Source organism: Equus przewalskii, chromosome 4, assembly GCF_037783145.1.
Source record: "Equus przewalskii isolate Varuska chromosome 4, EquPr2, whole genome shotgun sequence".
Lineage (NCBI taxonomy): Eukaryota > Metazoa > Chordata > Mammalia > Perissodactyla > Equidae > Equus > Equus przewalskii.
The window spans coordinates 93595644-93608714 of NC_091834.1; the positions used below are offsets into that span (position 1 = coordinate 93595644).

A 13071-nucleotide genomic window follows, 5' to 3' on the forward strand; every position below is an offset into this window, starting at 1 on the left:
GTTTGACTGCCTTTATGTCATTAAAAAACATTCATTGTTTTAAGTTCAGCATAAACATTGAACTGTTTTCCCAGTTATCTCAGCATCCAGGGTTCTACTGTTTGTTTCCCTGTTTATCTGTCTTGAAGGCATTGTTGTTTGTTTTGCTGATTCTATCTTAACGTTTTTTTTTAAGAAAGAAATGCTTTCTTTTGAACTTTCCTTAATGAGTACTTAAGGAAAAAGGCCACGAAGACAGGGTTGGTAGGTTAGAAGAATTTGTTCCCCTCTATTGCTCTTGAAGTTTGTTCCCACCTCCAAAACTCTAACACAGGAGGCACTTAGCACCTTTGGGGAATGTGTCAGGAAAGAGGAAAAGGGTGAAGAGGGTGGCATTGTTAATTTGACTTATTCTTTCATGGAAGGTACTTTACAAATAAAAGCATTATGTTTATATGCTCATATATATAGATATTCATAAATACATATGTATGATGCTTTTTAAAAAATGAGTCACAGGAACCCATGATTACATAAGTAAAATGCATCCCCCACCTACTTCTTCCTGAACCTACTGTGCTACGTGTGAATGTAGAGAATTTGATTTTTTAAGCAGCTATTTGTCAACTCTGCCTCAGAAACATCTTCTAGTAAGACGTAGCAATTCAGTCACACAAAGAACTGTATGTAAAAACATTTGATTAACATTTTACAATTTATATCATCCTTTTCACAAATCTTAGTATCTCATGAATCCAGTGAAGAAGTATTTTCATGATTTTACAGAGGCAGAAAGGGGTTCAGGAAGGAAAGTGACTTAAGGTCACAAAGCCAGTAAGTAGAACTATACCACAAACCCATGACTTTTGAACCTACCCCCCAGTCTTTTTACTGTGCCATACTGAAGTCAAGGGCAAAATCCCCCATGCACACAAAACAAATAGGGAAAACAAATAGTTTTGGTCTTGACCAGAGAACTCCAGTTAATCTGGCTAAACTCGAGGATTTTTTCTCATTGCAGTTAGTCCTTGTTTTAAACCTTGGTTGCTGGTGTCCTGAAATGTGTTGCTTCCATGGCACCAAGAATGAACTCTTCTTCCCTCTCATCCTCTACTTTCCATCTGGTCCACCGTTCAGTAGACTGTTTTGAGTCACAGGGTGTTTACTGTATCAGGGGGTTTCAGGGTACAGCTTATGTACAAATACATTTTAGCTTTAGTTTCTGATTCTCAGCATGGAGCTGCGGCACTCTAATCTGTCACAGAGTTGTCTACAAGTTTCCCTATCAACCAGTGCAAAGGCTCCTTGCAGGCTCAGGGTCCATCAGCAAACCAGTACATTGATTCTTTGCTTGTTTTCTGACTGAGGTTGGCTGTTGGTAATTAATGCAATTACTTCCTTTAAAATATTATCCTAATTCCCCTAAGTTCCTCTTACATTCAGGCCTTCTCCAAAAGTTGGAGATGGCATAATTCAGAACATCTACTTAGCTACACTGGGTTCAGGCTGCGAGCCTGTTTCTCAACCCAGTATCTTGGAGTAATCATCCATGCACCTGGCTTGGCTGCACTGGACAAAAGTCATTACGCATCTGCACTTTTCTGAGCAAATCTCTGAGATCCTGCCATTACTTTACAAAACAAACACACCCATACACACAATCTTAGGGACTAAGCCTATTCATCTTGGTCCTCTACAACTAGCATGTGTCCGACACGTGGCAGGTATTCAGGAAAGTTCTAAATGGATTCTCAGCCTTCTGCTGGAATTCACATCTATCAGATACAAATCACCCCATCTTAGGTAGTTTTTATTTTTATCAACTGTAATATAGGCCCTAGCCATACCATCTGGATTACGTATCTTTAAAACTATCATTTATCTAAACATATGCAGTGGGATTCCTACTAGTTCAGGAATTATTCACAGGGCAGTCACTGCCAATACTTCTAATGTTGCAGGGAAAGAAAATCATAGCTGGAGTAGCTGCTATACATCCTCTTGCCTATGCACTTCATTCTCCTTTCCCATGAGGTGGAAATAGAGGTTAAAAAGTACTTTAGCAAAACAATGTGCATATAGTTAACACAACTGTACTGCACACTTAAAAATGGTTAACACGTTAAATTTTATAATTTTTACCACAATAAAAAAGAAGAAAAAGGGGCTGGCCCCTGTGGCCAAGTGGTTAAGTTCACACGGTCTGCTTGGTGGCCTGAGGTTTGCTGGTTTTTGGATCCTGAGTGCAGACCTACACACCGCTCATCAAGCCATGCTGTGGTGGCAGCTCACATAGAAGAACAGAATGACTTACAACTAGGATACACAACTATGTACTGGGGCTTTGGGGAGGAAAAAAAAGAGGAAGGTTGGCAACAGATGTTAGCTCAGGACCAATCTTCCTAACCAAAAAGCATTACAAAAAACAGAGAAAAGTACTTAAAAAATTTACCAGTGCTAGAAATCTTCAGAACAACTCTTGAAAAAAAAAAAAAAAATCAGAGAAGCTCTCACAACCTCATTGGAAACTCATTGCTAGACTGCAATAAAATGAGCAGCTAGCTACCCAAATGTATACAACAGTCACCTCTTATAGAAATAACATCTTACACACTCTCATCTCTGGTGACGTTGATTAAGTCCAAGCTTTTTCACAGAACTTACAAGGCCCTTCACAGTCCAGCCTCTGTCTACTTCATTAAGACCAACTCATACCAGTCAGGGGTCTTTTTTCAATTCCTGGAACAGGACAATTTCTTCTTACCCTAGGGCTTTGCAAATGGTGTTCTCTGTGCCTCAAACACTTTTTCCACCAGTTTTCTTCTGCCCAACTCTAATTTATTCTTCAGAGCTCAGCTTAAATATGATCTCTTTAGGAAGGCCTTCTTTAAACTCCCTAATGAGGTTTGGGCCTCTTGCTGTCTCTCTGGATCATTCCATTGATCCATCCACACTCTCAGAGAAGTCTGGATTTTCTCCTTTGTAGCATTTAATACAGTTGTATTTATGTAATTATGTAATATTAGTCTCTCCCACAGGATTGAAAGTTTCAGGAGGTGGAGACTCTTTCTCTTGCTAACAACCACTGTATTACCAGGGCCCCAGTAACTTGTATACAGTAGGTACTCAATCCTCTCTTAGGAGGTATAGTGTTTTATCCCACAAATCCACCTTATTAGATATTCTCAAAGGAGTAGGTGGAGAGGCATGTAAAGTTTGTGAGCGCAGTGGTGGAGACAGTGCCTGAACGGCTGGAGATGAAAGAGTTTAGGGCTGGTGAGGTGATGAAGCAAGAAGGAGCAATGAGGAAACTCCGGAATGCTCCGTCAGTGAGTTTCCCCTCCACTCCCCAACATCGCAGTCCCACCCCAGACAAGACATTCAACACTAATTCATGCATTTGTTTCTTTAGGGAATGAGGCAAACCTCAGATTACAAAATCAGGGCCAAAATAATTTTGCAGAATTAGAATGTATCCAAGAAACCAGGCACAATTCAACTAGATTAGACTTCAACACCGAGATGACTATGTTCCTCCAAATAATCTTCCATTTAGGAAGTATATACTCCCCCAGTGTGTGAAAAGATAATAAATATGCTTTCCTCTGCACTCAGTTGCTGAGGAAGAAGTTTTCTCTCCTGATGGACCAACACTATTTCTTTTTTGCTGCTCTTTTCCCTTCTCCTTTCCGTGGTTTCCCCTTTCCACGAAGCTTCTTTAGACGCATCTGCTCATCCTTGAAGTCCTGATGCTCATCCCTGAACACAGAGAGAAAAAATAATTAGCCAATGTTTTTACCAGGCTGGAAGAGTACACCATCTAGCACTGTTCCCTTATGTCATTCTGGAAATCAATCCTTGACTTCTACAGGGCAATGCTCAGCTTGGTGAGCAGAGAGGACAGGCTGTGCTCAACATACAGATGGGTTGTCTTCCAAAAGTTCACTTCTAACTCAGTTTCCTGTCATAGAAACAATGTCACAAATAGAGGTTAATTCCCAAGCCAGCCATGTAAACCTATGTAACTATGATACAACACTAATAATTACCCCAAATGTCCTTATAACACTAAGACTGAACACTGAGAAGAGCAGAGAGCGAGCACAGTCATGCGCCACATAAGAATGTTTGGTCACCGATGGATCACATATACGACGGTGGTCCCATAAGATTAGTACCATATAGCCTAGGTGTGTGGTAGGCTATACCATCCAGGTTTGTGTAAGTGCACTCTATGCTGTTCGCACGACAAAAATCACCTAATGATGCATTTCTCAGAACGTATCCCCATCGTTAAGCGATGCGTGACTGTATAAGCTTCAACAGCTACAAAGACCCTGAGAGCCCCAGGAATTAGCACCTACTACAAGGGGCAGAGGTCTGGAGGAAGCTGTCTTAATGGCAGTGGACAGTTCACAGAAAAGGGCTGCTGGGGAAAGGCTCAGGCAGAAGGAAGCCAAATCAAAAGACAGATAACCTGGGATCAAGGCAGCTAGGACTGTTTGTACGTGTGGATGGGATGTAAGATGAAGACTGCCTACGATGTCTAAAAAAGTCTGCATTCTAAGTTCAAATACCTAAACAGTATAGCGTTTAAATATATAACCTCTGGAACCCATGTGAACCTGGGTTCCAATCACAGTCCGTCATTTAGTAGCTGTGTGACTTTGGACAAGTGACCTTCCCTCTCTGCACCTTAGTCTCCTTGTCTGTAAAGTGGGATAATAATGGCATATGAATTAAAGTGGGAAAGGGGTTTGCTGGGCCCAATTTCTAACTCCTTAGGTTTTTAAAAGTAGATTGGTTTTATAGGGTACACTGTTTCATTACATGAACATGAGGGATACAGCAGAGCTCTTTGGCATTAGCTGTGATCGCCCACAAATAATCCATTCTCAACAGAGCAGCCAGAGTAATTCTCCTAAAATATGAATCAGATCACATTACTGCTCTGTTCACAACCCTGAAAATGGCCCCCATTTCACCCAGAGCAAAAGCCAAGGTCCTTACATGGCCCTCAGAGCCCCTCCTGATCTGCCTCCAGGCCGACCGTTCTCTCCTTAGCCTGTGCTGCTCCAGGAACACACCAGGTGCACTCCCACCTCAGGGCCTTTGCTCTGCTCTTGGCTCCGCCTTGAAAGCGCTTTCCCATGTCCCACTTGGCTCACTCACAACCTTCAAGCCTCAGCTTAAACCTCACCTTCTCAGGGAGGCTGACCCTGACTGTCCTGTTCCTGTGACCCATTCTCTCCCCGCCCACTGAGTGCCCTGTCAGCACTCTTGAGCCTGCTCAGCCGGCTCGACTATTTTTCTTCCCATAGCATGTTCAACTTGGTAACATATCACATAATTTACTTATTTATTATGTTTTTTCCCTCTTCTTCCCTCCTTCCCCCATTCCTGTGAACCCCCAGCCAGAAAGCAAGCTCCAAAGGCAGGATCTTCGTCTCTGTTGATCAAACAGCCCAAGCACCTGCTCGGCTGAATGAGTCATTGTTTCTGAAACCCGCGCTTCCCTCCCCGTTTTGTAGGTCTTTGAGTAATATCTTCTTTATTGAAATTGTCTCGTTTCATCCTGTCTGATGCCACAAGAGGCCTTGTGTTAGAAGCATCATTTACCATAACTAGTGACTAAATACATGAAAATAATCGTGCTCTTCCGTGGATCACTAAATGCTAAGTAATTTTCCCCTGTCTTCAAAGATAGTCAAGGCATTATTTTTCAAACAAATGGAGAGTGGCAGCAAACGGGTAAAATTAAAATAGCTGAGTGTGATTTTGTTATGGGTTATAGTTTTCTACTCAGGAGATCTGGCTTCCAATGATACTTTATTTTGGGTCATAATAAAATTAATTTTTATTTTCCAAGCCCACGTTAATGGTAGGGGGACAGTCAAAGCAATTCCAGAAATTCAAAATATGTCATGATTATAAGCTCTAATAATACATTAAATAAGAAACTCTCTTCTATTTTGCTCACAGCTGTCCCCCTTGTGCCCATCTTAAGTGCCTGCATGTGGAAGGTACTAAAAAGATATCTGCTGGATAAATGAGAGTACCAATCTTTAGCTATCTTGAATGAACCATTAATTTTATTATATTAGAGTGAAGTCTCAAATTATTTTTTGTATTGCTGCCCTAAAACAAGTCCAAATAAAATATGCTAATTTTTTTTTTTAAAAAGGAAGTGTTTTAACTTTATACAATTAGACACTGTTTGAATTCTTTTATGATGAGCATGTATTAGTTTGGTAATTAAGACTTTTTTTTTAAAGAAAATGATCACGTAAGTCTTGCGACAGCAGTATATGGTCCTAAGCACCTGCTTCTATATACAGGCACACACACAAATGCACCGGGGTAGGAGCCTGCGCAGGCTACATATTACTCTTAAACGACTGTTTATTTAGACCAAATTAACATATCAAAAAGGGCATCAACTGAAAATGCCGGAAGACGTGGAAGGACATAAGAACAACAAAACTGCCACCACAAAGAAAGTAGGCTCCCGAACACCAGCTGGGAAGGGAGGCTGCGGGCAGGGCCTCCTCCTCCCACCTACAGGAGGCGCCGCGCGCGCGTGCCGGGGGTGGAGGGCTTCTGCCTCAGTGTTTGCACTAGTTTTCCTCCGGGAAGTTTTCCTCTAGGGAGCTCTTAGATTACTGAGTAACTAAACTTCTCTCTATAGCTCAGCATCTAGCCAATGTTAGTCACACTTAAGACAAAATTAAAACATGTTTTTCAATAAGTACATGTTTGCTTTTTTTATTTTTTGGTATGCCCACTGTGGATATTTTGAAAGCCTTTCCCCCTAAAACTGTACCTTTTGAACTTCCTGGGCACTATTCTAAGAACCACAAAACTATAAGGATAGAAAGGTTCATTTTTTCCTTTTCTGATCTCCTAAAAAAGTCTCTTACAGGTTACTCTTTGTGTTTTTATGTCATTACCTGTAGAGGCCAAGAAAACGCAGTGTCCCCATGAGCGCAAAGTATGTGTTGTGATCGGGATACCAGTCATACGTCTCCTTCCTCTTGGCCAAAGGCTGCTCACTGAACAGTTCCACTACCTTCATGGACTTGGCATCGGTGGGCCTGGCCACTTCACCAAACAGCCGGGCACTGAGACGACTCATGCGCAAGGCGTATTCGGAGAGGGAGGACATTTCCCGAGCAGCGGGGGCAAGAGTCCCTATAGAAAATGAGAAGAAAGAGAAACAGGTTAGTGTAGGAAATTCCCGGATTATAACACTCTAGAAAATGAAAACACAGCAAACCACACGTGAATCAGTCCGTGTTGTTGGCAGGACATGCCTTGGAGTTGAGAAATATCCACAGTCCCAGTGGCTATGTCCCTTGCAAGCTTTATATTTGCAATTCCTTACATTTGGTGTTCACACAGTATTACTTCCTTGCTGTACTGCCCTTTTTACAATGAACCATTTTGTGACTCTATACGTTATTTACAGAGAATCAGTTTACCTGTTTGTAGGCTAGATGAGGACGGGGAAATGAGTTATTCTACCATAGCATTGTTATTCTACCTTCAGAAAACACCCACCTAAGCAATTTGCAGAATAAATATGCTGACTGCTTGCCATCTAAAGGTTTAATCATGGCAGAGAAATAATTATGCTGTTGTCTTTATTATCAGCCCTTTGAACACTGTCCTCCTCAAGGGCTCCAGATGGCTCTGAGAACTGCTAATGAGTTATGAGGTCATTTAGCCTCTAGGCTGCTGGACTGAATTCTGCCTAGAGACTGAGAGCCATTTGGGGGAAAACAGAGATAGCAGTCTTATAGAAATAAACTCAACAGCTCAAAAGATTCATTTTATTCCCGAATAGAAGGCACTTATGAATTGTGATATTACTTGTCTTATCTTCCATCCTATATATTCTGCTTCAATGCAAACTAAGTTCTTTATAACTAAAAACAGTAATTTTTTCTTCAGAGGCATAGAATATTGAAATAGGTATAAGAATGATATCTGTAATATGCAGAAATTACAGCCAATATACATCAAAAATTATATAGGTGATACATAAAAATGAAGAACGTTGCAGGTGGAATAACTATCCCAACCCATTCCAGATCAGATGTGGGGATTACTGTTGGCAGAATATGCTAATTTACATGAAGTTTTTGTAGTGAGATGCAAATCTTGGCTGACTAAGAGACTATCATGGGGGATAGTTCAGTTGGGATGAAAAGTAGTTGATCTCCAAACAGAAAAAAGGCATAAACATCTTGAAAAACCAACAGGAGAAATGTACAAAAACCACTGCTAAACAGGAATGGTGCCAAGTAGCTTTCAAAATAGTTCTTGCAAGAAAAAACCCCCAAACCTCAGTGTTTCAATTAAGGAATTTTTCATGTCCATTTCAAGATCCATTGAAAGAGCAGAGGCCGACCTCAAACTAACTGCAGAAAGTCAACCTCACCATTTACCATTCTCAACACCAACCAAGCAATCTTGGGCAATACTGCCACCTGAAGGCCAGCGATGGGAGAACTGTCAGATCCAAGTGCTCTTCCTGGGGCTCCCCCATTCCCCAACCTGGGGATCATGTGCAAGCCTTGCTCTTTGCCTTTCCTTTTAGCGCTCTCAGTTCCCAGATTCACTTCTCTCCCAACTCTTGCTCCATTATGTGGATGGGAAAGGGTTGCGTTGTTAGGGTTATATTTTCATCAATGAGAAACAAGTCATTAACAGTATAATGCATAAATAGAAAATAGTAACAAATCAGTGCTATATCACTCTCAAGGCCTTGCAAATGTCTAGAAGTTGCCTTCAGAAGTTACAAAAAGTTTCTTTGCATGCTTTATCTTTTCTCTTCCTTCCCTTTTGTTATCTTTTTCCAAACAACAGATAAAAAAACTAAAAACAGTTTATTAATCAACTTTGCTTTGCTTAATTACTATTATAGTATCAGAATAGATTTCTGTTCCAATTGCACAGTATTTCCACAATCAGTTATTTGTAAGGCAGTCTAAGAACTATCATTCTGTTGCAATGTTTTCAGGAAAATATGTTCTGAATCCCAAATCACTTCATTTTTAAATGAAGAGGCAGCATGGAATCCTGAGGCTTAGGTTTGAGTACTGGCTGTGCCACTTATTAGCTGGGTTATTTTGAACAATTATCTGTTCTCTCTAAATCTGAGTTTCCTTTTCAGAAAACAAAGCTTGCAGGGCTATTGTGAGAAAAAAGTAAGACAATGGTACTCAGTAAATGGTAATCTAATAAAAAACAAAAAACCTAAACCTGTTTGCAGATTTGGTGCTCATGTTCTATACAGACACATTTGTCTATCCCTTATTCTCATTTAATCATGCAAAAAAAGAGATCATACTCTGTGCAGTTAAACCTGTACCTCCCTGGAATGTTATCCTCACTTACAAAGACTAATATATAGGGGAGGGGACCAACAGCTTGGTAACTTGACAGGTAGTAGGGAGAAAGGGACTCATTACTACAGTGGCCACCAAAACCATCACAATCCTAAGTTACCTCCATGCCCACTTTGGAATGAAGCGAATTACTGGGAAACAGGCTCATAAATAAAGTCTCATTAGAATCCACTGGAACGTGGTTTTACCACAAAATCCAAGTCCTAAACTTATATGATGAAGAGAATAAACCTCTTCAAACCTGCATCGCTTACCAGAAATAAAGAACCACTTGCTAAATAGAAGGAAAATGAAAACGGTCCTAACAGTTATCAATTACCACTTTGTAGTCTCCTTCCACAGAGCACAAACATCTATGCCTCTGATGAAGAATGGCATAGGTGGTGGGTGTACTTTTCTTTTTCGGGGGGTGGGAGCGGGAGGTGAGGAAGATTGTCCTTGAGCTAACATCTGTGCCAATTATCCTCTATTTTGTATGTGGGATGCCACCACAGCATGGCCTGATGAGTGGTGTGTAGGTCCGTGTGTGGGATCTGAACTGGGCTGCGAAAGCAGATCACGCCAACCCAACCACTACACCACCGGGCTGGCCCTCTTTTTCTTTTAAACATAAGCTAAAACACCTAAAAAGTTCTGCTGTCCATAAATATTTGTCTTAAGATTGGCAAGTTGCCACTTTTTATAAGCTTTACATTTTTTAAACATTGGAAAGCCTTACTTAGGATTTTTCAGGACCCTGTTAGGCCTCTTTACAGAATCTTTCAATTTTATCTTTTTTTTTTTTTGAGGAAGATTAGCCCTGAGCTAACTGCTACCAATCTTCCTCTTTTTACTGAGGAAGACTGGCCCTGAGCTAACATCTATGCCCATCTTCCTCTACTTTATATGTGGGATGCCTACCACAGCATGGCTTGCCAAGCAGTGCCATGTCCACACCTGGGATCCAAACTGGTGAACCCCAGGCCGCCCAATTTTATCTTAAAAAAAAAAAAAGAGTATGATGGAGCCAGCCCAGTGGTTAAACTCGTGTGCTCTGCTTTGGCAGCCCTGGGTTCACAGGTTTGGATCCCAGGTGCAGACCTACACACCACTCATCAAGTGATACTGTGGAGGCGACCCACATACAAAATAGAGGAAGACTGGCACAGATGTTAGCCCAGGGCCACTCTTCCTCACCACCCCCCCAAAAAAGATGACCATGTGAAAGACATTAAAGTAAAAGGCAAATAATTCACATGTCAATTAGATTTTTATTCACATGAAGCCATTCTAAGGGGTACAAAATAGTCACTTAAAACTGTCACTTTTCTTTAAATGTGAACTAAAGAAAACAGTATCATGAAGAAAAATTAACCAGAGTTGAAAATGTTAACCAAAAACAAATTATTCAGATGTGCTGGAGCAAAACACGTTAAGCCACACGAGAAAATTCCCATATTTTTACTTTTGCATAAAAGGGTAAGTTCCTTTGATCTTTCTGATAGTTCTGACACATTTTAAAAGGTCAGGTGTATTTCAATAATTGGCTTTGGTTTAGGTTTGCCTTTTTTCTTTGACGAGTGCAGATGAAGTGCAGGAGTTCTCTACGCGGGTATCCCTCAGGGCTGAATCCCGTGGAATTTTAAAGGTGTGTGCTTAAATGTGTGTGTATGTGTGTGTGCAAATTCTGCTTGGGAGAGAGTGCTTTCTCCAGTTTCTCAAAAACCACTGGTTGGTGGAGAGCACCAGCCTTGGAGGAGAAAAGCTGGTTGGAATCTTGCCTCTGCGCTCTAATGGCCATACCGTATTTGTAGCAGTACGTATTCTTTGCCTCAGTTTCCTCATCTGCTACATGAGGACAGTTACACTACCTCACTGCGTTGTGAGGCTGACATGCAAAACTCATGGCCCAGCGCCTGTCATAATCATCATCAGGCCTCAGGAACTCACACACTGCGCACACGTGTTTCACAGAGGCACAATCTAAACACGGGATTTATTATTTTTAAAAAGCCCAGTACCGATTACTTCACTTGGTCGTAGAGACTTGAGCGGCTCTGAATATACGCCAGCTTTATTCAGCTCAACAAGAACATCCCAACCCCCTCCAACTGACTCGATCACGCCTACCCGTGATGGAAGCAAGTGTCAACCGACGTTTGAATCGGTAGCGCATTTCAAGAACATTTTTCTTAAGTGTCACTTTGTTATATTTTTCTTAAGCTGGTAACAAAATTAACCTGCATCCTCCAGACAAAGATACGTGCAGAAGGCGGTCTGATGAGCAGAGAAACGGAGCCTTGAATGCTGCCTAATCAGGAAGAGTAACTGCGCCGGAGAGGAAACCACGCTAGAGTCCGGCATTTGGTAAATTCCCAATTTACGCAGGAAAAGGCCAAGTTCTTTACATGAGACCCCCGAGCTGGTTAATAATAAAACTGACTCATCTTATTCTTGGCGACTCTACAAGGTTGGAGACCCCCGTAGGACCTCTAAAGCCACCGCCCACATTCCAGTAGAGAGCCCCGAAAAGTCACGGACTGCCTTACCTCGCCGTGACCTTGCTCTCCCGCGTGCCCCTTTCCGGAAGGCCCGCCCCCACCCTGGCGCCGAGCTCCTGGCCGAGCCCACCACGGAGAGCAGTAGAGAAACGGAAGTTCGGGGGCCAGAGGGGAGCCCCAGTGAAGGACCCGGAACTACTAGCGCCCTCTCTTGGAAGCCTCGGAGGTCATAACTGGCGCCTGCGCAGTAAGCGGTGCGCTTCCGTTTGTGGGGAGGGCTAGAGGGGATGGTAGGTCCGGGAGAGAGAGGTCTGGCTTTTCTGGAGGGACTTGCGGGGTTTGCGAACTGTATTTTGTTAGAAATAACTGCACAGCTGTCCCCAAAACATCTCAAGCAATGATTATGCGTGAGCCGTGTGGTGGAGGATGAAGTGCACTTTCTTTTGTCTTTTCTTCCGCGTTTTTTCTGTTTTCTTTCTCTTTTCAACCAGACTAGGTCTATGTTCAAGGGCATTGCTTGACCCTAGCCGCTGAAGAGTCGTCTCACCCCCTTGGGGTGCCATTCCCCTCTCCTTCCACTTATCTACTCATCCTCTGACAGTCGATTAGTGTCACCTCGGCGAGGCCATTCTTGAAACCCTTTTGCTGGATGAGGGGCGCTGTTTGGAGCTGCTGTCTCTCCCTCTCCCCCGCTGGCCGTGAAGCTTCTTCAGGAAGTAGGGATGGGACATTTAGCTGACTCCTCAGTAGTTACGTAGACGCTGCTTGGCAGATAGTAGAAACACTAAGTATTCCACTTCATATTAAAACTGCCCTCAAGCAAGCCACATCCCGTAGGCATTGTATGGAGCATTTATTGAATGTTAGATAGTTCACCTGCGAACACTGCTTATTTTCTGAGCATTATTAAAGGCCTTTCATAAATACTCTAAAATGTTCCCCGGAATTAAGGCAAATCAGTAGCAAGCTATATACCCAGAGAGTATTCTAGTAACACCTCCTTCCCTCCTATAGAATTTTTTTTTTAAAGATTTTATTTTTCCTTTTTCTCCCCAAAGCCCCCCGGGACATAGTTGTGTGTTTTTAGTTGTGGGTCCTTCTAGTTGTGGCATGTGGGACGCCGCCTCAGCATGGCTTGAGTGGTGCTATGTCGGCGTCTGGGATCTGAACCCACAAAGCCCTGGGCCACCGAAGCGGAG

General features: G+C 42.3%; 1 protein-coding gene across 1 annotated transcript; it reads right to left on the reverse strand.

The window, feature by feature from the left end:
- Positions 1–661: 661 nt before the first annotated feature.
- MRPS33 (mitochondrial ribosomal protein S33) lies at positions 662–12101 on the reverse strand. Its single transcript, XM_008544775.2, has 3 exons — positions 11921–12101; positions 6930–7170; positions 662–3738 (listed from the first exon to the last, which is right to left on the reverse strand). The coding sequence occupies exons 2-3, from the start codon at positions 7142–7144 to the stop codon at positions 3633–3635; spliced, it is 321 nt and encodes a 106-aa protein (XP_008542997.1). The 5' UTR covers positions 7145–7170; positions 11921–12101; the 3' UTR covers positions 662–3632.
- Between the last annotated feature and the right edge of the window lie 970 nt (positions 12102–13071).